Source organism: Siniperca chuatsi, linkage group LG11 (assembly GCF_020085105.1).
Source record: "Siniperca chuatsi isolate FFG_IHB_CAS linkage group LG11, ASM2008510v1, whole genome shotgun sequence".
In the NCBI taxonomy this organism is placed as follows: domain Eukaryota; kingdom Metazoa; phylum Chordata; class Actinopteri; order Centrarchiformes; family Sinipercidae; genus Siniperca; species Siniperca chuatsi.
The window spans coordinates 10,003,769-10,030,463 of record NC_058052.1 but is presented as its reverse complement, the minus strand read 5'-3'; the positions used below and the strand labels follow the sequence as shown (position 1 = coordinate 10,030,463).

The window sequence follows — 26,695 nt, the reverse complement described above, 5'->3', positions numbered from 1 at the left end:
GATTCTGACAGATGGGATTCAGGGGCAGAGTCCAGTGCACTTCAGCCTCCCTACCTCTCAGATAAACACCTCATTAGTCTTTAGTGCAGTCTGGCCTCAGCACCAGCTGCCCTTGCCAACACCAGGTTTACATGACGCAGAAGCCATTTCCACTGGCTAACCAATTCTCTTGTCAGTCATGGCTGCAACACAAAGCTGAACTGCTACTGCGTACACCACTGTTCAAGGTCCTCTGTCATACTAATACTTGTCTCCTTTTGCTTCCTCTGCTCTAAGCCTGTTCCTTTCTTCTTCTTTTAAGAGGAAGAGTCACACTACTGAGTCAGAGAGGGCAGCTTGGGTCATCTTGACAGCTGTAGCTGCCAAACCTCCCCAACTTAACAAGGCACGGGTGATAACACACTACTGAGGCCAGATTTACATTTGTCATGCTCACATGCCAACACAAATAGAGGATGGTTTGTTGTTTCCAATGATAATGCCCCACCTCCCTGCACTCAGCTAAAACTATGAAAGAAAATTCCATTCCTTGGATTAGATTGCCATTCAGCCTACAGCTGTCTGCAGAAAAACACTGATTCCTTTTTTAATTTTCATCGCTCCTGCCAGTGCTGAAAGACAGACCATGTTTTCCTCACTCAGAAGATCAACAATCAAGATGACTAAACTCAGAGAGGTGTAACATCCTCTCACCAACTTAAAATGAGCTAAAACAGCACACACCTCACAAGAGCTGCTCTGACTGTCATAAAAAAAGAGCAGAGCAGTATTTATCATGAGCCTCAAGCGCCACTTCAGCATGCAAAAGTTAATGTAATGGTAATAGCAGTGGTACAGTCAAGACCAGCTCTCTGGCTATTCACCTAGTGCCGATTCCACTGATGTGGAAAATACTCTCCAGGCACATGAGCTTGATTAAACACATACAAATGTGACTTGGCATGGGGTGACAAAACGCACCTGCGGCTGGCATGGAAAGAAACAAAGCTAAACTGTTTGAAAAACTGTAGCTTCACTTTGCTTAAATACATCCCTCTGAGAGGGAAAAAAGGCACGTACAGGTAATAATTGTAAGAATGATCTACTTGGATATCAGTCAGATGTGCACAGATATCACATTAGATAACAACTTTAATTTATTCATGCCATAAAAGCTGTTTTTCCGTCCACAAAAGAACCATTAAACACATTCTAGAGGCGATGGTGCACCAGTGTTGTTGGCCATAAAGTACTGTTGTATCATACAGACAATTTAAACAGAGTAGTAGCACCTCACTGATTACCTCACTGATTATAAGTGATCCAAAGCCTACTCAGTATCTAAGCCTTTCTAGTCATGGAACAATACAGGCAATGCTGCTACATTAAGTCAGAGCTTTGAAATCATTTCAGCTTTACCAAAACAAAATATATTGGAGTGACACTAGCAACAGCAGAATGAGATCGGTTTCTGCTCAGTAAAGACTCTCAGGTCATGAAAAATTTAACAGCTAACTCCACAGAGCGCCAGTTGAAAATAAGCTGCTGCTTATAGTGCATTTCTTGGACAGCCTGAGTGACTGTAGCATTTTCATTCTACAACTCAGTAAAAAGACGCTTCCTGGCAGCTATCAAAAGGTAAAAGCCGCACAAAAAAACATACTGATGGCACAGCTGTGGTGTGATGCATGTAAACTGTGGACTGTAATTCACTATGGTGTACGGCCTCACTTTATGTCAGTCATCAGGGAGGGGCTTGAGGAATCCCTGGTCATTTGCTCAACAGACCACAGGCTGTTTCTGGGAGGCTGTCCCGTGGACGCATGCAGAAACACATTGTTGATGTATTAAGACACACTTGCACCAGTCTCTGCAAATATTATATATTAGTGAATATACAAAACTAATACAGGCACCATTTTCTTGACTTGTAGAAAATAACACAGTAGAAGAGGAAGAAGGAAAAGGAAAAAAACAACCCACCCTCAACCAACCACACCAGCCACAAACCAAAGAATCCTACATTATGGTAGTAACAAAAATCTGTAAATAGCATTAGACTCTGTTTGTTATCTTCTCCAAATATTGAATGAGAGGTTGCCATATGGCATCAAATAAGTTCACCTGATTACCTCTAATATAATCCTAAAAAAGATAATCCTCTCCACCTCAAGAGTGTTGACAAGACCATCAAGCCGCATTTTAACATTAGGAATGTCTTTAACCTTTCACAGCATCAACAAGCTTTTCTTAGCTGACATAAGGCAATAGCTGATAAATCGTCTATGAGCCTATGTGAGGTTGTTTACTGTCTCTGAAGTATTCAAAATAATAGTTTGCGGCTCAGGCTCAATTCTTGAACCAAGAATTTCTGAAATGATATAGGAAATGTTGCACCAGTACATCTGAATCTTAGGACACATTATATAACAGTGTACTAGAGTAGCTTCATTAGATTGCCACTTATCGCATAGAGAAGGAACAGAGGGGAACCATTTATTTATCTCAGATGCGGAGATGTGCAACCTATGTACTATTTTAAACTGCATGAGACAGTGTCTGACATTAATAGAGCATTCATTAATCTGTTTTAAACTATGATTCCATTGTTCCCCTGCAATCCTGCAAACCTGTATAAAGGGTAGATACCAGGCGAGGAATATATGGTGAGAGCTTGACAATGGATGAAAGTGTGAAGTCAGTTACAGTCTCATTATTATTAACTTCCGAACTTATCTGAAGATATCTGAAGAAGTTAGATCTAGGTCATTTGAATTTGTCAGCCAGTTGAATGAAGCAAAATCTCTGTCAATAAACAAATCTAGTAATGTCTGAATTCCAGCATTTTCCCAAAGGCGACATCTAAGGTGGATGGTACAAATGACGGGTTTTCATAAATTGGCATCAGGGGAGCTAGAGAACTCAAGTTGAGATGTTTGTTTAACTGCTTCCAGATGCGAGTTGATGCATATATTATTTCATTGCTCTGGTATTTAGATTTGGGAGGTCTGGAAGGAGATAAGAGAATAGCCCCTGAGTTAAATGGGGAGCAGTCTTCTCTTTCTAGTAGTAGCCATTTATGGGAGGCAGTGGGAGAGTGAAAATAGGAGTCTATTATTCTAGCTCCATTTCGTCCACTATCATAGACTGTTATCATAGACTATTTACAGCCTATGATTGCTCAGATCATTACTTCCAGATTATCTACATCATACTCATTAAATCCTGCTTTTGGTGTGGAGTGCAGGACAACTTCGCAGGACTGAATCCAAGTCTGACAGACCCATATTTTCAATACAAGCCTTTTGCTCAAGGGTCAATGTCAAGGTGATGTCAACTACTCCAGTCACATTTTTACAGACAAATAACCAGTGGTGGAATGTAACTAAGAAGTATTTCCATGTTATGCAACTTAATACTGCTACTTTACTACATGTCAGAGGGAAATGTTGTGCTTTTTACTCCACTACATTTATTTGAAGGCTATAGCTACTAGTTATTTTGCAAATGAAATGCTCTCCATGCCCACAATGCTCTCCATGTGTTTTCAATTAATCTGGTTTATTAGTCAGGTGTAAATTGGGTGAAGCTATACTGGAAATGAGGTGATTTCACTTGACTCTATGTACGAATAAAAATAATAATGGGGTAAGTTATCCCGCCCTGACGGGTACAACAAAACAAAAAGAAGGGTTAGGGTTAGGTCTAATTAGGCATCGTAAGTGAAAACACCTCTGTGGATGGACTATGGGTGTGCAGGCACTATACGATTTTACATACAAAATATATGATCAGTATAAAATATAATATATTATTATTGATTAAATTACTAACAGTATAGTAACTAGCTAGAATTTGCTCTACCTCAACCAGCTGCAACATTTACTTAAAATCTTGCTTATATTTTAATGCATCCGTAGTAACATATCAATAATATATAAAAAATATATATAGCAATGACAGGGTTCACTCTGCATACAGGACTTTTACAGTAATTTTACACTGAGTATGGCTATTTTTATCCACTGCTAATAACTAATAATTTGCATAACTCAGGGATGATGCAGATAGCTACACTTTGCTGTTTTTCTGACTATTTCCCGTCATCACTCTGACACCAAAACAGCAACTGTGTGTATGAGTGCATCATCTAATTGTTTCTTTTGTATCTCCTGTTAAGGCATTGGAGATCCAACTACAGATATCATGTGTGATTTCCACTTCTGATCAGAATTTCAGTTTTTGTCTTATTTTTTCACACCAACAAATCACCTCGCCCTGGCTGCATTTTAAAGAAGTGTTTAGGTCACTACTGTTGCCTTTTAAAGCTAAAATGACACACGTTATTGTTAGGATGGATGTGTCACTATTGTATCTTGGTATATTTCAAGTTACACAACAGTGCAAGATGATGTTAGGAACATAAACTGGTTTATATTCAGCTGCTGTACCAGGTAAGGGTGGTGGAAACAGGATGACATAATTAAATGCTTAAATCGAATCAAGTGTACTAGATTATATAGTGTAACAAATCAGTTATTTTAATTCTAAGAATTACAATGTATTGATGTCTGTATAAGCATACAAAACCGCACTTATTTAAAACATACCATGCAGGCACTAAGCAGCGTAACTGAAATATTATAAACAATAGTTTTTGACCCATTATATTGTGCTCTAATGAATAGGCTTGTAGGTTGAACAAAGGAACATGCAAGTGGCATGCAGGAGAATTATGCTCCCTCCCAGCCAAGCTCACATGTACAATAATCCTGCTGTGAATCGCCTCTTTGTCCAAACCAGAGTCACCACAATTCCAGTGACTGGTGCTTCAGCAGGAGTTGCCTTGGCAATGCCATGGCAGCTTTAAACTCGAAAAAAATAACAACCTTTTGTTTACACACTTATTCTCCACAATTTAGAGCAGTCAAGCAAATCCACTCCTGCAGTATCACAGACAATTCAAACCAAGGACAGAACTTTAAACATTTTAATAAAATTCTGCATTTGAATTTAGAAATATGATAACAGCTTTTAGACAAGGTCTAATAAATCACTGATGCTTATAATCTTATAAAGCAACCCATTTCCTGACCACTTATCAAACATGTGGACTCAAAAGTATGGACAACTCCAAAATGCAAATACCCTATTTTTGCATATGCCTTCTGAACGATGTGTATCATACTCTTACTTGCTATGAGGCCTCGGTGGAGGTTTCCTTACTTTGTTTTTTACTTTTAAAGAATATGCTGATGTTATTTAACACCCATTCCCTCCTTCCTTAACAACAAATAATTTTACAGCTCGACAAATTATCATGCTTACATACTCAGAAGTCAGACCATATTAACAATTTACTCATCTGAACAACATTTATTTCAACATGTACTTGGTTCACCTTCAACTACAGCAGTCTACTGCACCTGACCTGCTGAGGGTCTCTTCCCAAATGCTTAAGTATGTACCATATTACCACAGCACCACATGCTGTTAACTCGTCTAAATGCAGGAATAACTCCGCTAAATACATTTCACTCCCACAGCACAGCAATTTTCTTACAAACAGCTTTGATCAAAAGCCATCTGAACAGTTACTGTTTTGACACAATAGAGCAACTTTGGACTGCCATTTGGAGTAATCCAGCATTTTAGTATTGCGCCTACAAAAAACGTTAGGGGACTCACAAGAGACAGATTTAAAACAGAATGGTCACAATTGAAGCAGCAGAGGCAGAGATATCATGACTTTTAGTCTCTAGCATAGGTCAAGCTCTAAAAAGACTCCTACATTTCCAATAATGCAACACAATAGCATCTTTCATTAGACCTCCTGGCCTTCTAAATGCCCACTTCTTACAAACCCCACACCTCCAGTTTGTAACGCACGCTTCATGGCATAAAGCCCAAATCTCAAGCCCAAACTGAGATAACCCTGATGACATCATCAGATTGCAGATTAAGATAATTAAGAATTCAAACAATTATCCAACACATTAGTCCACTTTCAGGATGTTTAATGTTAAAAGTGTTTTATCCAGCACACAGTTAAAGCAGTGTGTGCAGTTGATGAAGAAAGGCTGTGGATCATAAGCCAAAGGGACATGAAATGCTAAGCGAACATAATGAAAAGTTGTCCTAGTTACAGAGCAATTTACAGTTTAGGCATTGAGCAGATGTTCCTACTATACAGAGCAGTAAAATAATTGAGCACTCCTCAAGCATCAATAGAGCCAGATGACTCAAAGAACTATTAAGAACAACAAATGCTACAACATTAAACCAGAAATGTCAATGTGAAAACATCACTTCTGTCAGCAGCTATGAAAATAAGCAAGTGTAAGCATGATAATCATCTAATAACAGCCTACTGCTATCCAGCTGGAGAGAATAACTGCAAAATGGTCATGGGCACTGATGGCAACACTTAAATTAATTTTCACAGATTAAGCTTTATTAAAGTAGACACTACTTTAAATTAAGCAGCAAAGCTAGCCTACAGTGTGAATTAGGTGTAAGCTGCTAACCCCGTGTGTTTCTATATCACCTGTGCCTTGATGCTCTCTGTTCACTGAAATGCATTTCTAGTCATGACAAGCAGAATTCCACTGTCTTCCTCTGACACAAACAATTCATTGTATAACCACAAATCATCATGCAGTTCAAGTCAGCATTACTAGTAGGACAAGTATGAATGCAGGCAACAGAAATGTAGAGATGAAGTATGAAGTAGAGAAAAGGTAAAGCTTTGTAACAGAACGAAATGATTCATCATCCCTCATGGTTTTGACCAAATTTAACGAATCATGCAAAAAAGATGTGTCGGGAACCATTTTCACGTCACATGGTGCTTTTGCTTGCATTTTATTTGGATACTTTGGTAGACTGCTAACATGTCTATTAGTGAGCGGTGGTATAGTTTGATTAACCACAATAAGCATAACATAATTAGGGCCAAAGTGACAGACTACTAACTCTCCAATCACAAAGCTCATCAAAATGCTCACATCTTCCACTTGCTTTATTCTTTTCCCACGATCTCGTTACGCTATATATTATGTGTGCCAAATAAAAATGTAACTAAAAACACACACTCTTGTGAAAGTTTCTGTATGTCACACCAATTAATTTAAAAGCGAAACAAACTCTGCAGGTTATGACTTTACATATGGCTCACATGGCAACATATGACAAGTTAAGACACAACAGCCTGCAGGCATAACAACAGCCGCAGCTACAATCCATTGAAACTATAAGAAAAGATTAAATAGCTCCATCACAGCCTTCTTCCAATACTATGACAGCTGTGACTCTTTCAAATCGAATAGGGCTGGGGAAAACATTGCCAGAGCTTTTGAATATTTTCTAAATTTCACAGCTCTTTTATTCTGCTATTCATGTATTATTATGCATCACACCTTTAGCATGGATTCAGGTTAGACACTCTCTATGAAAGCGGTTTTAAAATGAAATATTAAACATATATTACATTACTACATGTCCAGGCCCCATCTCAGCATGTAATTCAATAACACTGCACAACAAAGCATAACATCAAAATTACAGTTCCCAATTTGTGTTTGCAAATACAGATGAAGCCACTGGAAACTCAATATCATGCTTAACAAATAAATGTATTATTTTGGTCTATGTCCGAGACACTTGCCTGGCTGTGCTTTTTGAACAAGACCAAAACTGACATTTAGTAAAAGTTCACACTAGCCTTATTTATGAGAAGGATGAAGCCACGCATAGAAAATACTGATAATGCATTTAACATTATATGTTTGATTTGCCTGGTTAAGGCTGGTAATGCAGAAGTAGTAATGATATAGATTGAGTTTCCAGTGGCATTAACCACATGCAAGAAATATGAATGAACATACCTTCATCTCTCTATGAGTCCTCTAGGTGACCAGTGTAACGAATCCGAGGCTGAAAACAGAGGTTGAAGAAGCTGTTAGGCATTACAGACAGTGCCAACTTCAGTCTGACACAACAAGACACGGTGATGTTATGATGACATCACTTCTTCTGCTACACTGCTGGATGCCCTGAAAAAGCTGGGTGGTAGACGCACACTTTACAAAACACGTCGTCTGCACATGAAATCTCCTTGTAGGGGTTGCGGGGTTCATTCTGAATTGAGGCTCTAATTTGATTTACGAAAAGTTTAAAGATCCTTTGCTTAAATAATCCTAACTAATGCCACAGGAGAATGGTATGTGTGCTCGAGCTTTCGAGCCACATTCCCAAAAATATCGGTGTTGCAAAGTAAAACCGTGACAGGCTGATCGCTCTCATTCGCAGAGCCCTTAAAGCCGTTTATGTAATGCCCAGTGCACTGTAGTCAGTCAGTCAGCAGTCAGACTTGGCTGGTGGCTACGAATGGCGAGCAAACACAAACTAACTAGTCGCTGGCCAAAGAGACGACTTCCTTCCTCGGTCTACACAGATGCACGGATAATGAAGTGCTTTAGGATAAAGTGATATACAGTAGGAGCCGCACGGTGCTCGGTTCTCTGAGTACGGCAGCGTGGTGTGCCTGCTGTCTGCACTGCACTGACTATACCAACACTACAGCAGAGGATGACGCCATTTCTGTAGCTGACAGTCGGCTAAAAAGGACAACACTTCAGCGCACAAACACTGGAAAATGCGGGACCAGTGGTCGCAATTCACCTGCCCCTGTCGGAGCCATTTCTCTGTCGGAGACGAATCTCGGTTTTTACAGAAAAACTGCCCCGACACCGTCCTTTTTCGTTTTCGCTTCTCCCCCTTGTCTCGGTGAGCTGCTCTCTGCGCAGAGTACACTCGACAGCAGAAATAGAGCGACAACACCACTGCTTATGGGCAGGCAACACGGCACCAAAGCAGACCTTTACACAAATGTCATATTAAAGCTGTGTCGCAATAACAGCCTTAAGTTCAACAAAGTGAGAATCGGCCGTGCAGCCCCATTAAAAGTCACTTTCTTTCTTCACAAAATGTTCTCTCTATCGACTGGTCTGGCATTTCGCTGACTGCTCACTGAGTAACGTTGAGTGAGGCTGCTTCTCACAAAGAAACAAGTCGACGAAACGGTTCGCAACAAGGTCAAGCTCGAGGAAGACTTGTAACGCAGCAACATCGCATTAATACCTACACCATTGTATCGTTATAACAGAAGCCAAGGTCGCAGCCCTCATGTATGGCTCTTGGTCGCGGAGGATACAAAGTCATCCGCCCCAGACAATTTGCTAGACCAGCCGCTGCCAGTGAGTGATTGACCACCACCAACAATAATGCACACACACAGCCCGAGCCTCGGCCGTCTTTTTTCCCTGTCCTAAAACCTAGCACCGTGGTTAACTAAAGCGTCGAGCCCATTTAAAGCTCTTCTGTAATGATTCCTGGCCAGTCAGTTTGGCAGCGGTGATGTTGCCAGTTACGGAAATGTGCAAAATACTGATCACGCACACACAGCATTGAGAATAACACAAGTCATCCCTAGCAGAGGGAAAATAGTCCACCTCGCATTATTGATCAAACGGGTGAGTTCCCTGATACAAGGTAGCCCGTCTGGTCCAACCTACATTGGACAAGTCAATCGTGAGAAGCCAACGGTACTGGTGGCACAAAAGAAAAGCCTGACAATGCAGTTTACCTGTTAAATTACACCGTTTAGTCGCTGGTCGACAAATCACATCCCGCAGCGGTTCCAAGTGTATACAGGTCGCCAATGGTTTCGTGTAATCTCACTTTTGACGGCTATTAGGGAACAACATGACAGGCGCTGCTCGACGACAACCTCTCCGAGGATTCCTCCGCTCAACAACAACACTCCGGTGCTTGTCCAGCAGGCTTGAAACTATTCAAGCCCGGAGTAGCATAACCTTTCACTGTGCTCATCTGCTTAATTTGGCTGGCTACAGCATAACTTTGTTATCGAGCTGACCAAGTTTTTTCTGTATTCTCGGCCGTCAGCTTTCTGCTGTCCAGTCGCCTAATTCATTCATTCCTTAAAATCCCCCTAAACACATCACAGCATTAGTTAACAAGTTAGCTAACGTCAAGGTTGGCTTGGTAGCAGCAGGGAAGCAAGCTAGTAAAATGTTCAAAACAGCGATGGCTTTGCCGAACAAAAGCAGGCTTACCTATGCTGTCAAGTTGAGAAACACTTCTGTTTTCGACGAAAGTGTATTAGTAATCCATAGGAACATTTATGTGAGACATCTGACAGGTTTTAACGTCGTCCGTTGGCCCCCGGTTGATGTTGGATGCGGATGGGTAAAAGTCGTTTTCGCAGAGCGCTGCTGTTCGCCTTGTTGGGTAGCTCCTCTAGCCTAGCTCTTTCTGTGATCCTTTCCCCGCCTCCTGAGAATGATTGACGGGCACATTAACCCCGCCTCTCCCAAAGGTACGGTTGCCCATTGGATGGCACAATGAAGGGAAACGCCTTAGCAGCACAGGATTGGCTGACCCAGGAGAAAAATATCAGTGGTAAGGTGTACGAAGTAACCCTACTGGGTGGCTCTCACAATACACAGAGAAAATGCTGAAAGACTACAATCCCCAGTTTGGGAACACATGTGTGCGTTGGATATGAATTACGGACTGGCCCGACAACACGGAGGTGTGTTTTTCAGACGTGCTTACAGGTCGGAAGCTTTTACCGGGACATGTAGAAATTTAACTGTAACACACAATGTGCGAGGCACCCATGTTACATTCCCCACCTACTCTGCGCCTGCTCTGTAACGAAGACGAAGCATATATAGGTAACGTTAGTTCATCTAAACTGTATAGTACGTCGCGGTGACGGCACTAGCTTAGCATAGCATCTGGTGAGTTAGCCAGTAACACACGGACCAAAAAATATATTAAGTGTAGATGTGGCAGACATATCTTGTGCATTAGTCGACCAGCGATGAATTGGAAGTTTTTATTTTGAAAAAGAAAGAAAGAAAGAAATGCTCAACGGTGGTATACCCTCGCGTGTATGTTAGCCTGCTAACGCTAGCTAACTAGCAGTCTGGCTAACAAGAATACAATACCGGCAAGTCAGCAGACTGTCAGACAGCAGCCAAGGTGGGTGGAGTTAAAAACACTGGAAGGGACATGAAGGAAAGGCAAAGGATGCACATTGTCAACATGACGGGAAAACTTGCTGCAGTAACATTAACTTCTCTTTTGAAAAACTTTTTTTTAATACTCTACTTTTGCCTTTTTGGTTGAATCTCAATATCATAGCATTTCAAAGTGCACGTATGGAATAGATATAATTGAACCGAGGAATGGTTGTGTTTTAAAGTGAAATTGACATATCTAATGGGAAATGACCTAGATTTTGATAATTATAGTTAGGCACTTGCAGATGAGATGATGATAAAATGTGTATACATTACATATTTGTTTTCCCACTTCCCCCAAATAACGTTAAGTGTGGCATTATACTATATTGCTACTACTATACTGTACACTGAATTACCAGTTTATTATGTTTAGTGCAAGGCTGTTTTTAGATAGTACATTTGTACCTATTAAATTAGTAAATCTCTATCTGCATACTAGGGTGTCAGCTTTTGAAAAGCACTGATGACTCTACCTAACAAGAGACCAAGTCATTCTAATATAATATTGCACCGTCTCTGGTGTTATTTGATGGAAAATGTCATGGCAGTCTGATAATTTAATTATAATGAGTAGCTGTGAGGCTGTGCATCAACATCACAAGCAATTTTATTTTATCAAGATAGAGGTTTCACACTTAGTTTTTTTTTTTTTTTTTAGGTTGATTGGCTTATAGGTCTTTATGATGTGACGGGTTTGTAAATGATGCAGTCTGGGCCTTTATGAAACTAAACCTAAACTGCCGTGTTAGGTAAAGAATAAGTCATTTTTGGGGATGATTGCAGACAGCCCAACCTTTTGTATTTTTGTTGCTACATCACTCGTCACCATTTCTGTGATTCAACAGTAACATGATTGTTTTATCTTAACCTATCATGTGATCAGTGTCTAACCATGCACAAGGGGATTTCATGGCTCTGCACATGTGTCGGACACATGCATTACATCATGAAAATATTTTATTGGATTTGTCCAAAAAAAATTGTTTGGTTTAGATGAGAGCATTTTTAATGTAAAGCTTTACAAACAACGCATTAGTTTAGCATTTCTCATTGCATTCCCTGTGTCTCAGGTATGTGTTTATTTAAAGGAAAAGTACGATAAGTGAGTAAAAGTATCACTCACAAATGATACCCACACAGTTCCTGTGTATTTTGCTGCAAAGTGTGTGGCAGCATGTTGCAGTTATGTCTCTGATATCAGTTACACCAAGATGGCCTTCGAGTCTGACAATGTTCTTGTCATGTCAACACACTTGTTTCTGCAATTTCTTCAACTACAGTTCTGTCAACTCAACCCTGGTTCCCCAATCTGTCAGTTAAGAGCCAGCTTTGAGTTTGGTGCTGAGAAATAACAGATACAAGTAACCTAACACGAACACGCCACAAGCATCACTAATTAGAATTATACACATCTTCACTACTTCTGTTTACTCTAGTGTGAGTGTGGACACCAAGCCTTTTAACTTTCAGAGCTCAGTAATATCACTATTATTTCAATAAGCTCTCAATCAACAACAGGTCAGAGGGATGACTGGCTTTTGTGGCTTGACTTTTGGATGTAACTGCCAACTGAAGGACTTAGCACGAGCCCATATACCCACAGCTGCTCTCCTGCCTTTAAATTAGAAATTCATTATATTTGAATGGGGGGTACAAATTCTCTGGTCTACAGTTCTTATGACTAGTAAGTGTTGTTTTTATGGAGAACAATGAATAAACCCAAAGATTACAATAAATTCAATGGTATTACAACAACTATTTGAGCTTGATGTCTCTCAGATGGCTGCCCACCCTGAGTCTGGTTCTGCTCGAGGTTTCTGCCTCTTAAAAGGAAGTTTAAAGAACACCAAATAGTTCACCTATTCAGATTGAAATTATTATAAATTAAATTATACTAAAAGTCATTAAAACAATTAGTATTAAATGTAATGTATTAAATATATATAGGAATTATATATAAATTAAATGATTTATTATTCAGAAAACTTGCAAATTAATGCAAAAATCACGTCATTTGCTACTTCTAGCCAGTCTAATACAACATTGAAGACTGTTATCATTAACACACTGCTTATTACTTATTCCACTGCTTATTACTTATTTTATTACATTGTATTATTATACTGTATTATCATCATCAACCGGTAAACCCACTTGGTACTTCACACTTATTTTATCTTACTTATCTTACTTATACCCACCTGGTACTTAATTTATTTTCTGACCTGTTTTTATAGTGTTTTATATTTTTTGCTAGTACTTTCTCCTGTGTGCACTGACGTAAAGGCGAGCTACTGTAACAAAGAGTTTCCCTTCGGGGATCAATAAAGTATTTCTGATTCTGATTCATAAACTATAAACGTAGGCATCTCACTAGCAGTTGCCATGGCATCTCAGTGGCAGGTGCCATAAACAGCAGCAGGTCAGTGGCACTGCCACTATTTGAGCTTGCTGTCTCTCCAACCCAGACAAAATGCAAAACAGAACACACATGGTTGTGACACATGGTGTCATTTTGGTATGGAACACTAACCAATTCAAAATTCATCCGAGTCTTGAGGGATTAACACTTAAAAACTAGGAAACTTGTTTTTTCATTATGTAGTTCCAGATGGGTGAAACTGAAATACCAATTCTTTTGTTGTTGTTGTTTTTTCATCTTCCATGAACCAGTCAGTTGCCACATGCAAATTAATGGCATATACACACGCTGACAAACATTAGATTGTAGTACACTCGAGGCTGCTCATTTATCTTCAAAAATGACGCTCAACAATTGCATTTTGGTTTTCCTTACTTTTTTGTGTTCTTTGTCTTCCGATTATAGATTTGTGTGAACTTGAAGCCATGGACGGTGACTTGGAAGCTGCCTCTGAGCGAATTCTGTTGGAACCATACAAGTACTTGTTGCAACTGCCAGGTGAGTCTTTTTCCATGTCAGTGACTGCAGAGGTGGACACATACAGACATGCAGCCACAGAGTTATCAAAAGCCGTGTTTACTGCTGATGAGTCACACTGGACCTTCTTGTTAGTCACACTGGATCATAACATCAGCATAATGATGAATGTGACTATGGCTCTAGCATACATGCAGCAGACCTAATCACAAAAAACATGCACCCAGCATTCACTGTAAACTGCATGCTGCATGACATGTGAGGGGATAACACCTAGCTTTGTGTTAGGAGATGCTGCTTAACTTCATATAAGTGTATATACCGTATGTTACTGCTGTGGCACAGTTGGTTTGAACTTTAAGGGCGTTAAATTCATCCATTGTAACTCAGTCAAAAACTGAACTACGTTTTGTTTCACATAGTGCATTTGGAACACAATCATGACAACTGACTAATATGGTACTTATATTTCAAATCTGTTTTTGCAGTCTCACTATGTTATTGGTGTCATTTTGTTCAGACCTAAATTATATGGTTTTCATTTAAACATTTCACTGTAAAAACAGTAGGTGATGGTTTGAACATGAACAGATTTGTCACATTGGTAATGTAATGTACTCATATTTGAGGCTGTACTTTACACATTGATGGCCCCAAACAGTAATGAAATGGAACGGTTTGAGAAATTATAATTTTAATACCCATAGTCAGCAAACTGTAGTTGTGTGGATGTTTTAACACCCCAGTTTGCTAAGTCTTATTTCTCTTGACCGAGCGCTCACTTGCTGCTGTTTAGGAGACAGTCTTTATTTGTTTCTCCAGTTTTTATTGGTCACTTATTGTCAGTGGAGAAGTGACTGACCTAAGACCAGAATTTTATTTGGGTAAATAGGACTAAGAGTCTCAGTTAGTTGGGGTGTTTCCTCTGTTGCAGCGTCACTGTGTCATTTAGGCTCATAAGATAAGATTATTTTAAAGTCTTGCAACAGACATTCCCATTAAAGGAACATTTCCAGTATTATAAACCTGGGTCTTTTTGTCATAGTTTTGGCAAATATATCTATAGGTTTGCTTAAAATTGCACTCACCCTCGTCACGATGTGAGCACTCAGCTGGAAATGGCTTTACAACAGAGTCTAATGGGGTCAAAGAAAAACAGGCCTTAAACCTTGTCTGTGAAAATCAGAACACTTCCTGTGCTTCATTTAGGCCAGCTACAAGACGACTTCTTCTTTTCTTTTTTCTTTTTTTTGACTTTTTTGACTCAGTTATTCTATCCACGTCACATACCACCTCCACTGTTGCCTAAACAGAGTTGTGTGCCCAGGCCCTCCTGCATGATTAACTCCGAATCAGCTCTGCAATACAAAAAAACTGAGTTAATGGATTAATGGGTGAAATGTTAACCTTTAAATAACTGCTTGATTCTATTTTTAAAATCTGTGTGATTTTTAGAATATTTTCGTAAAGCTGTTTCTTGCAGAGCGGTGTATGTCTACAATGTGAGAGTGAGATCAGTCTGACATGCTTACCTGTGGTTATAGTGGCTGAACAGGTGACAGGTTCTGAAACATTGTACTTTTCCTTTAAAGTTTGGTTTCTCTGGGAATATTTAGCCACCATCTACTAGCAGCGTTAATATAGACCTCAACAGAGTGTGCATTCCTAAATATCAGCAACATAAGGACTCAAAGAAAAAATACTAATGTCAGCAAAGCCTAAGCTAACACCCTGTTTTTTTACAGGTTATCTTTTTCCTTTGCATACTACAGTACATATGTCTATTAAAACAATAAAACGTGTTTTCTGCTCTCTTCTCAGGAAAGCAGGTGAGGACAAAACTATCCCAAGCATTTAACCACTGGCTTAATGTTCCAGAGGACAAACTGCAGGTGAGAAATCGGCCATTTCAAGCCTCTTAATAACATTCAGAGTCGTGTGATGTTTATTGTTGCAGACGGGCCCAGGAAGGTGAAATGATGCTGTGCTCATTCCGAATAGGCAATTTATTTTGTAAAGTAACCAGAGTGTTCTGTCAGCTGAGTTGTTCCTAACTGAATATAAATGTAAAGCTTGGATGTAGAGCTTAGAGCACCTATGATTTATTACAGGAGGTTAATGCAGCTCAGGATCAAGTGGAATGAAATGAAAAGGTGGAGCAATGTTTTCAAAAACACAACAGTTATCCTTTTCTATATTTGTTTGATCTGTAGGTTGAAAAATGCAGTTTTCCCTTATTGCTGATTTCATGAATTGTTTGAAGTTGGATGCATTTTGTTTGCCCATATAGATGGTGCGTTAAAGAGTTTGTCTTAAGGAAAGTATAGCCTAAATCTTAATTTTGGTTTGGTCTCCACCAACTGCTGAGAAAAATATCTGGATCTTAAGCTTGCTAGATGTTCGACTCTCTTCATCAGCTAGTTGCTAAGTTTGTCCGTGGTTTGGTGCTGGGCAGGTTTTATTTATTTATTTATTTTAGCTGAAAATGGCTACTTGCTGCTGTTGCAAACAAGTTTAAGACTGAAGTGAGAATGAACCATACAGTAAAGTTGTGGTGTCTAAAACCAAAACAAGAAGCTACATGAGGGCAAAAAGCTCTGTAAAGCTGCAGAGTTGGGTGATACAGGAATTATCGTTGTGTGTTTGTCACTAATAGTGACTGTGTTTACATTACAATATTAACTGTTTTTAAGAGATAATTGTGAGGTTTGACTGCTCAAAGGCACAGTCCATTAGTCTGTTTCCAGACCTCTGAATTGCCGCCCACATCACACATTTTGTGGAGCGATTCAAAAAGGTGGTGAATGGCTGTTTAGCCAGTTGGAGAGCAAATCAAGCCCATCAAAGGCTTTGTGGGTTAAGACTAAATTGTGACTAACAATACCAAGCTGTGTCAGATCCAGGGCATCTTATGCTGTGTTCACATTTCTTCATTGTTTTACCATTTTTATGATGCAGTCCCCACCCCCAGAACAGCACAGTGGAGCTCCTTTTAAACTTGAATAATGAAGGAATCATTTACATAGAAATGCAGCCTTGAATTAATTAAATATGTACCCAAAAAAAGTTTTTTAAAAATCATGAAGTGTCATTCAAACTATGACACTGATGAAGTCCTGCCTACTGTGGATGTATTCACAACACTTGCACTGTCTCCTCTCTATTCTTAATTTTGAAAAGGCATTTTCTGACAAGGTAGCTGTTACATCTACTGTTTTGGTGTCTACTCATGACTCGGGACTTTCAAGTTGCTCAGTGGTGGCACATTAATAATAACATTATTTAATAATATCATAAAGAGCACTTAACAAATATTTTAAAAACAATGGCAGCTAACTAGCTATTGTTGGCCACAATATAAACAAAATTAAGTGCTATACAACAGAAACACAATTCAGTCATCAAGGACTTTCAGATTAAGTTTTCATGAATCCAAGAAGATGGGAGACCTGCCCACTAAAACTGTATTTTTCCCATTTCCATAAAGATTAATAACATTTTGATATAAATCAGGATTATAGGTTTTCTATACTCTGCCACTTCTGCTTTTAAATATAGCATAGCGTTAAAGATTGCTTCCAAGTCCAGTCATGATGGTTTTCGCCTAGACTGTAGTTAGTTGTGTTTTGACAGTTAATAGTGTCCATACCTAAAAGAATGACTATTGTTTTGGGTTAGGAATGTGCAAATAATGTGCAAAAGATTAGAAAAATGAATTTGTGTAGATAAAAGCTTTGCCAAAATGTGTATGCCCTTATTTATTTCACTTCACTGTATTTTCATTCATATCAGTTTCTATTTCCTGTTTTGGCGCTCACGTTCAGGACACGTCTTTGTCTTTATGAGTTTATGTGCATGCTGGTCATGTGACACCCAACCTCCTCCTACTACTCAGACAACTGGCTGAACAAGTTCAGCCTTTTTCCCTTGACTGTTCATCCATACCATGTCAGAATTTTCATGTGCCACCTTCCCTTCTCTTAATATTTACTCTACACCATCTGAAAATAATAAAAATCTCTTCGAGTAGATTCTGGCATGAATCCCATCACTACTCGGAAAGGCGCTTTTATAAGACATGGTCTCTATCAGACTGAGTTTCTAACGAGAGAGTGGTGTTTCTGGTGGGAGTGAAAGCAAGACTTCCCTGTGAGTTGAGGTGCTTAGTGTATTATATTCACTAAGCACTTTAACTTACTGCACGTGAGCTGTTGTCAAGCCAACTGCTAGGAAATTGGTTTAATTCCCAGACTCTAAAGCATTGTGTTTTTTCCCCCAGTCACATTAGATTTCTCTTTTTAAAGTTGGATGGAAAAAGGAAGACACCAAATTGATGGTAATCACTGCATAAGAACTTGTATTAGTTGCAATAGCTGTTGTTTCCAATCCAGCTGTTTCTCCAGGATTCCTGAATATGATGGGGCTAGTTACCAGGATCTTTTGTTTATTGTATGCTAATATTGCATGATAAAATGCATCTAACACTTTATTTTGGAAGTGGGATGATGGTGCTACAGTGGAGTATGATGGCAGGCAGCACTGTCTATCTTTAAAGAAAGCCTTAAAATCAGTGTTAATGTATGCTTTTAGAATGAAAATGAGTAGGTTTTGGTAGCTAATTGTTTAACTATACAGTATATTCCAAATGGTGCCGTAAATGGTAGTGAGAAGGAAATATTTGGCAGTATTTAGGAATTGATTGATTGTGTATTTTAAGACATACTGTACCCACATTTATCTCCAGTGAGCTTCTTGTGTTCCTGATCACCCCTGTGAGCAAAGGATTAGCATGATTCAAGTCACAGACAGCTTCCCAGGCAAACATACACCTCCACTCATCCACTACAGTGTTGTATCATATTCTTGGATGCTGCCTGATTAGATTGCAACAGACATATTGAAGTGCATATACAGATAGGTTGAATGGCATTCCTGCTTTTCCTTAGTCAGATTAATTTCAAATTAGCCATTTAGGATGTATTGCTTTTATTGAGCAGGACCCTCACCACTGTCTGCTTAGGGAGATCAGGCCATTGACCTCATTATTTTGATTGCATTAGCATTGTTGTGGCTGAATACTGGTCCTGTGTCCAGTGATGAAGATATGGAGACTAATCTGTGTTTTCTTAATCTACATGCCTTTTGCAGTGCAGAATGCTAAGTGCTGAGCCTGTCAGGTCTCATTAGGTTTGCTGTTCAACAGGTTTCCCTTGTCCTGAATGTTTTATAACCCCCACCCCCAAATAGAGGAATCCTAGTTCTGCAGCAAAGCTCAGAGGTTGCACTGTTGTCTCCTGTGGTCATTTTATCTTCCAGTGCACAATAAAAGTCTCCCCCCGATGTGATGACTGGTTTCAGGCCTTAATAAAAAATGCCTGTCAAAGAGTAATAAAGTGCTCAGTCTCTTCTTAGGAGTTATTGAGTATTATAGATCAATCCTGTCATGTCAGCCCTCCATCTCACACTTTGCATCAGTGGAGGTATATTTAATCACAGCTTTCACTCTGCTACTATTATAATGGGTTGTATGTCTTCAAATGAATGAATTCAGTTTGCAAAATTAATAAAAGGAGCGACTCAACATTCAAAGTGGCATTTTTCATTATTTTCACATTAGATGCTACGTTTCTAGACTTAAGTGCTGCCATTTTCAATTCAGGAGCACATATGCTTGTTGAGGCTTCAATGACATGTTACCTTAGAGTTTTGAGTTTGACTGATCAGCTTTTGATGCAGATTGGTTGGCAGTTCATTCATATTCATTCATATGCAGATTGTAACCAAATCTACTTTTGTTCTCCTGATAATTCCACTTCAGACAGAATTTCCTTGTTACGGTACAGCGGGTAGTTGAGGTTTAAATTTACCTCACATATCGAAGAATGATCTCCCCCTATGACTCCCTCTGTCTCCCCCCTCTCTCTCTGTGTAGCAGCTCTGTAAACTCCTGCTGAACCCATCATGCAGACTCCTCTCATCATCATTAGCACACTGCTGCCAAGAAGTCGCCGCCATGGAAACAACTGTGCCTTCAGATAGATGGAGGCAGTGACAGTGGCACACTGTCTCATTCATTTGGCAATGAAGTTTTTACCCCCATATGTGCTTCTCTACAGTGTAGTACAGCACAGGTTGCGGAGGCTTGGGAAATTCCCCCTGTACACTTCAGTTACCTTGGTAAATGGTAAATTGTATACTGTACTTGTATGGCGCCTTTCTAGTCTTCCGACCACTCAAAGCGCTTCACTCTACATATTGCATTCACCCCATTCATACACTGATGGCAGGTGCTAACTGCTCATCAGTCCAGAGAAACTAACTAAGCATTCACACACACCGAAGGCACAGCCCTTGGGGTTCAGTGTCTTACCCGGGGACACTTGGACATGTGGGCTGGAAGCCTTGAGCTGGCTGGCTTCCTCCTGTTCTCTGTGACAATGTTGAAAGGTTAGCTTTTGTATACTATTTTCGGTCTTTTACTTTGAAACGTGTCTTTCATGAGAATGTCTGCTGCCTCGGGCTTAGAGCTTCTTGTAGGTTTTAATGTGGCGAATGCAGAGGGAGACTATAATGTAGCTGCCTCCATGAGAAAATAACTAGGAAGTGGGTTGCAGGTTAGCATATCAAATATGATGTGTAGCAACTCATAACTGCTGGACAGTGTTATAATAAAAGTTATCCCTTTTTAAAGAGGTCAAATGTCTGTATACAACCTGTAATGTGTTAGAGGGTTGTCGTTACGTGGAGCCGATAAGAGGTCGTGACAACAGCAGATTGTACTGCAGTAAAGTCTGATCAGGCTGGACAGCACATTTGTAATACATTTGTATTGCAGGTATTTCACAGAAATAGCTTAGCTGCAGTAGTTAGCTAGACAGTTCCTGACACATCTCATCTTGTGATCAATTTAGTTAGTAGATGACAGCCTAAGCAATAGCCACACTCATTAAATATCTGACCTTTGCTGAAATAGCTCCTCTGTTCTATTCTCTAAATGTTTCATAAATGTGTACTCATTTTTTATGATGACAGTGAAGGTAGTATTTGGTTCAGGCGAGGTGACCCACCACTTCTATAAAACACTGCTGGAGAACCCTGTATTGTAAGTTAGTTGATTAGTTATGAGCTCCATTATCCACATTGTGGGAATTGTCTTCGCTTCGACTCACAGCATCAAAGACAAGACAAGACAAGAGATGAGGACAAACAGGAGGGACACGGCATCAACAAAAACGTGATTTAAAAAACATACAAAACATAAATCCCTGTTTAAGATTATACTGTGGCTTCTTGAGCATTTTACAAAATGTCAAGATGTCTTGGTAGGACATCTGCCATGTATTCTATTTGTACACACAATCTGCTGTTCTAGATGAATGAGAGAGCATTTTTGAATGACAAACGGCTGTAGGCATGGTGTGTGATCATATGGGATGACAATGTTAAAACCTTGGCCAGTCCTGCAGTCTGACTCTTGTGTACTTGTGGAGGTTAGCACCTACTGTAGTCTCTAAGTGAGACAGGTTTCTGTGTGCACATAACTGACTTGTCTGTTTCAGAGTTATTTCCCCTCAATATATTGGACTCAGTGCACTCGTTTGTTGTGAAGGAGTCTGCATTCTTAATGGATCACTGATTGTAGCTTTGGCAAACAGTGAGTTTCTGAGTCAGTAACCTCTGGTGATAATCAATGAAGTCTTGCGGAGCAGAGAAAGCACTCGGCACTTAAACAGCAGCATCATACAGCGACAGATTCCTTGGAGAACACAGACACTCGGAAGTCCAAAACGTGAAAATTGTTGGTGTTTGGGTTTGATAGCTGCTATCTGAGGCTGTTATTGATGTGAATTTCAACTTTTGTCTTGACTGTGCACTTGTTCCTTTGTCCTGACATGGAATTGTAATTCACTAAGACCAGTCTGTTTGCATGAACCTCTGAATCCTTGAGTATGTTTTTGGCTGCGTAATATTCCATTTTCTCGTTCATGTGTGCATTCATTGTAGCTTTACCCACAACCCCCCTCTCTTGTAAGTGGCTCACTGAGGTTGCAGGGTGAGCGAGTGTCGGGACCCTGCCGCAGGAAAGGTTGTGTTTGGCGGATAAACTGCTTAACTGGCCCAGCCTTGGCCATCTGCCTGACCCACTGAGCCTCTCTTTGTGCTCCCTAGCCCCATACAAACAGCTTTCATTACCAGGCCACACCACTTGTCTTTTATATCAGCAGAGCACTCCAGCAGGCTGCACGACCAGCTCAAGACAGCAGACACGTGATTGCAAACCTGGCTGTTTTGTGTCAAACATGGACGTGAAACAAAGTCTTTATTGGTTATCAGGTTATGGCTCCTCCTGATGGACAGAGGACTTTTACTATGGCTGTGTGCTCCACTGATAAATGACTACTGCAGTTATTTAACATTAGTTCAGAAAGCAAAATATCTATGTAGCATGTGTGCTACCTCATTGAGAGGAAGGCTAAACAAGAATTTGTCTATTGTCCACATATCCCTTGACTCACCACAGCAGTGCATTTGTGTTAATGTTGATATAGGGTCACACTGTATTAAAGCTGTTGGGGCTTGTCAATACACTCGTAATTTATGGCTAACGTTAAGTACTGAGCCCATGTCATTCTCTATTTAGAGGAGGTGTGCGAAAGTGTGCTAAGCCCTGTGGTGTCCCATGTAATTGCTTAACCATGTGAATACATTTCCTCTGAACTCATCAAGCCACTGTTGCTCTCTCTCGGGCATGACATCTGATTTTCAGAGCAGAATGGACACCAGTCCTGTCGGTCTCTGAATCAGCTCCAGTCTGGAGTGTGTCTTTGCTGAACTCTTCATTCTCTCTGACTGACTGCCTGGTTAGTTCCAGCAGCAACTATTTTATTTGCTGATGAAGACTCTCACTAGTGGAGCAGAGCAGGCAAGAGCATAGACATGGCACCCTCTGCTGTATACAAGTTGTAATGCATCATTTACACAGAGCTTCCGACTGTCTGTGTTACTAGTCCAGAGTAGGGAGAGGACGTTTTCTCAGTGTAAGTATCATTGTAACAGTTTTTGAAAGTTAGTACAGCAAAAACATAAAAACATTGATTACTATGAAATGGAAAAGCTGATATGATCTTTTTCCAGGTACAATAATTCTCATACTATGCATTGTTAATTTCTGCACAATTGTATAGTTTAATTATTAGGTTTGTTTGTGTCAGGTGATCATCGAGGTGACAGATATGCTGCACAACGCCAGCTTGCTCATAGATGACATTGAGGACAGCTCCAAGCTGCGGCGGGGCTTCCCCGTGGCCCACAGCATCTATGGCATCCCCTCCGTTATCAACTCAGCCAACTACGTCTACTTCTTGGGGTTGGAGAAGGTGCTGACCCTGGAGCACCCTGAGGCTGTCCGAGTGTTTACCCGGCAGCTGCTGGAGCTGCACCGTGGTCAGGGCCTGGACATCCACTGGAGGGACACCTACACCTGTCCCACTGAGCAAGAGTACCGCAACATGGTGCTGCAGAAAACTGGAGGGCTCTTTGGCCTGGCTGTGGGCCTGATGCAGCTCTTCTCCGATTGGAAACAGGACCTGAAACCCCTCCTGGACACGCTGGGCCTCTTCTTCCAGATCCGCGATGACTACGCCAACCTCAGCTCTCGTGAGTACAGCGAGAACAAGAGCTTCTGTGAGGACCTGACTGAGGGCAAGTTCTCTTTCCCCACCATTCATGCCATATGGTCACGTCCAGAGAGCACCCAGGTGCAGAACATCCTGAGGCAGCGTACAGAGAATGTGGACATCAAACGATACTGTGTGGATTACCTGGAGAAGGTAGGCTCGTTTGCCTACACCCGTCAGACTCTGCGGGACCTGGAAGTGGAGGCCTACCGCCTCATCAGGGAGTTCGGGGGAAACCCTCAACTGGAGAGCCTTGTCAAACACCTCAGCAAAATGCATAATGAGGCTGAGGACACATCAGAGTCCAATACTGAGCCATGCTCCAGCCACAACCACTGACCTCATCCACTTTTCACTGTTACATACATACTAGGCCAGCACACTCCACTAACACAGAAGCATTGCTAATGATGCAGACGTACACCTTCCTGATTAGCTCAACGCACATACTTGTATGTTACATTCAAACTATTTTGAGTCACAATTAATCATTAAACTTGAGCAGTTGAATTTTGGTAAACAGATTTGACTGCAGCTGTGAGACCATAAAGCAGCCCCAAATGTTGCCTCTCACTTTTGTGCGCTAGATTCTTCAAGTGTTGCTTAACAAAGTACACATCACCAATTTTTTCATTCAAGTGTAGCTGTGCAGTCAGTGGAAGAAATGAATTGAAATAGAAGCTAACTTCTTCTGGTTTGCTTTTCTGAAAATGAAAAATAACAAGATGACAGCAAAGCTTAAAAGCCTTCCTTTTTGATGTGCACTACAGTGCATATAAATGTATTTTTTTATGTTTTGCCACAAAATGAAAATTGTTTATTCAGGGCGGCGTGAATGTTGGATGTTTTGTTTTTTCTGAAGTTCCTGTTTAGGATAAGATGTGGATGTCTCCAGTGTATGATGTGTGATTTGGTGATCCTTAATCATTAAGCTACCAGAGTGCCATGTAAATCTGTTGATGCTTTGTTGATGACTGTTTTTCCATCTGGTTCAGATTCAGCACAGTTCTAAACATCTCTAATATTTTATGAGGGTGATTCAGTTCTGACATTTGTAAGGAGACACTGTTCTGCAGTTGAGAACTTATTTGCATCTATTGAATAAAAAAAACCTATAAAAGATAACCTGTGGGCTTGTCTGACTACTGAAACTAAATTTCACATCTCCCTGTGGCATCAGGGCTAGTTTTTTTGAAAATGATTATTGTTTTGAACTGAACATGTTTAATGTAATGGGGAAGAGAGGGACCCTTCTCCAGAGAAAAGCAGCACCATCTACTGAGCACACGGCTGTAATTGAAAATCACAAAAAAAAACGTTGTTTGTATGTGTCTTTCTGCCTTTTACAGTAGTTACAGGCCTCTTCCTACACTGGACCTGATGGCTTATCTAAGATCTCTCAAACATTTACCCTACACACACACACGCCACCATTTCAAAACATTGAGCCATCATCATCCATAGTAAATGAAATCATAAGTCTTCTCCTGTTGCACCAGAACCATGTGTTTATTTTTCAAGGCGACTGGTACTTTTGCAACTGCATGCTGAATAGTACAGGCTGCGAGGCAAATCGGCTGATTCAAGTTATTACAGAATTGCCTGCCATGTGCTTTGTTTTGAGGAACCTTGACCAAACACTCTCACGAGATGGTTGCTATGGATGTGGTTGGTGTTTTACTGCGAGCTTGGTCTAAAATACAAGGCACCAGTCATCTAAATCCTGTATTATCTGCTGCTTCTGTTGTGAGTTTTTCCTCAGCTGCTGAAAAGAAGCGCAGCCCTGCGGACAGAGGCTATCTGTCCCAGACAGCTCTGTTGACTCACTGAAGCTCTTGCTCTTGACAGCTGCAATTCAGTTAATTATGTGTCTTTCAGATTGAATTGTGGCTTCTGTGAAAATACATCTATTCATCAAAATGTCAAATGCTTGAAAATCTGGGGGACCGGTTTCCTCTACTAATTTTCCTTCCGAGAAGCCACAAGTGCAGGAAAATGTGATGCAAATGCATTTCTGATTTGATAAACAGTAGCGACGTATGAAGTGGCTTTCGCAGAGCTGACTTAAGTCCATCACAATAATCAAAGCCTCTCACGGTTCTCATTTCTTCTCACTCGCTCTCTCTCTAGGTTGACTAGATTGATTTTCTACACCCACAGTGTCTGAGTTCTGTTTGAGAGCAAAACAAAATAGCTTTTGTGTGAAGAGCGACATGGCTCACTCACTGTCTCCCTCATCCTCTGCAAGCTTTGGATTATTTATCACTGGGCTGCGCTTTACACATTTGTGTTGCTTGGTAGCACTCCAATAGATATTTCATAAATATTCTTTTTTTAAATCAGTCACAAATATATACTTTAATTCATAAAAAGGGCTGAGTAACTTCTAAAACAGCTGGACACTTGGTGGGGACTATTTTCAGCTGCTGATTTGGTGTACTAGTCAATATCAATGACAATGGTACATAGGATTGACGTAAAATAAACCACAATGCCCGTGTTCATGGTAATGAAGAAAGAAACATACGGGTGATATTTTTCACACTGGGTGATATTTTTCACACTGGGTGATATTTTTCCGATAGTTTTTGGACAGCAGTGGAGCTCTATGGTACAAAATAAACTAAATCAGGCTTTGGACACAGATAATTCTGATTAGCAGGATCAATTCATTGTTGGTTTGGTCTTTTCATGTGATTTGTTGACAGTAAGAAAAATATAGAATATCGACAGACTCATCCTTTACTGTCACTTGATCCATAGGCTTAATAAAAAAGCTTCCTTCAGTTTACAATATTTATGCCAGTGTGGTTGTCATGTTCATGTCACTGTTCCCAGAGCAACACATGTTCTCATGCATAATTCTGCCAGCTCTCACTTGTTTGTAAAAACCTCACTGCGCCTCCATGTCCCATTGGGGATAAAGATGAATAACATAAGTACTCACTTGTTTCCACCTGCAACCATTGTAGCCTGCATGAAACTGTCTTCTTTGAGTTTAAAATGACTGGATGCTAATTAAAGCG

The 26,695-nt window shown here is 40.2% G+C and overlaps 3 protein-coding genes across 9 annotated transcripts in view; 2 read left to right on the top strand and 1 right to left on the bottom strand.

Moving 5' to 3' along the window:
• Positions 1-10,323, bottom strand: part of arid4b (AT-rich interaction domain 4B) — a 42,869-nt gene extending 32,546 nt beyond the window's left edge. For all 4 annotated transcript variants that reach the window (XM_044214537.1, XM_044214538.1, XM_044214539.1 and 1 more), the window contains exons 1-2: positions 10,116-10,323; positions 7,866-7,914 (exon numbers count right to left, since the gene is read on the bottom strand). In XM_044214537.1, the coding sequence (XP_044070472.1) occupies positions 7,866-7,871 (6 nt within the window). In that variant the 5' untranslated portion in view covers positions 7,872-7,914; positions 10,116-10,323. The remainder of the gene's footprint in view (positions 1-7,865; positions 7,915-10,115) is intronic.
• A 142-nt stretch (positions 10,324-10,465) lies between these two features.
• On the top strand, positions 10,466-24,794 carry LOC122884527 (geranylgeranyl pyrophosphate synthase). 4 transcript variants are annotated; one of them, XM_044214548.1, is made up of 4 exons: positions 10,466-10,594; positions 13,921-14,013; positions 15,814-15,884; positions 23,205-24,794. In XM_044214548.1, exons 1-4 carry the CDS (start codon positions 10,549-10,551, stop codon positions 24,006-24,008), a joined length of 1,014 nt encoding a protein of 337 aa, XP_044070483.1. In that variant the 5' UTR covers positions 10,466-10,548; the 3' UTR covers positions 24,009-24,794. The 4 variants fall into 4 exon arrangements, with proteins under 4 accessions (XP_044070483.1, XP_044070481.1, XP_044070484.1 ...); XM_044214546.1 differs by having other exon boundaries at positions 10,573-10,739; XM_044214549.1 differs by lacking the exon at positions 10,466-10,594 and adding an exon at positions 11,008-11,049.
• ggps1 (geranylgeranyl diphosphate synthase 1) overlaps positions 13,955-26,695 on the top strand; it is a 37,400-nt gene continuing 24,659 nt past the window's right edge. The window contains exons 1-2 of the mRNA XM_044214553.1: positions 13,955-14,013; positions 15,814-15,884. The gene's annotated coding sequence lies outside the window, so the exon portion shown is untranslated. The remainder of the gene's footprint in view (positions 14,014-15,813; positions 15,885-26,695) is intronic.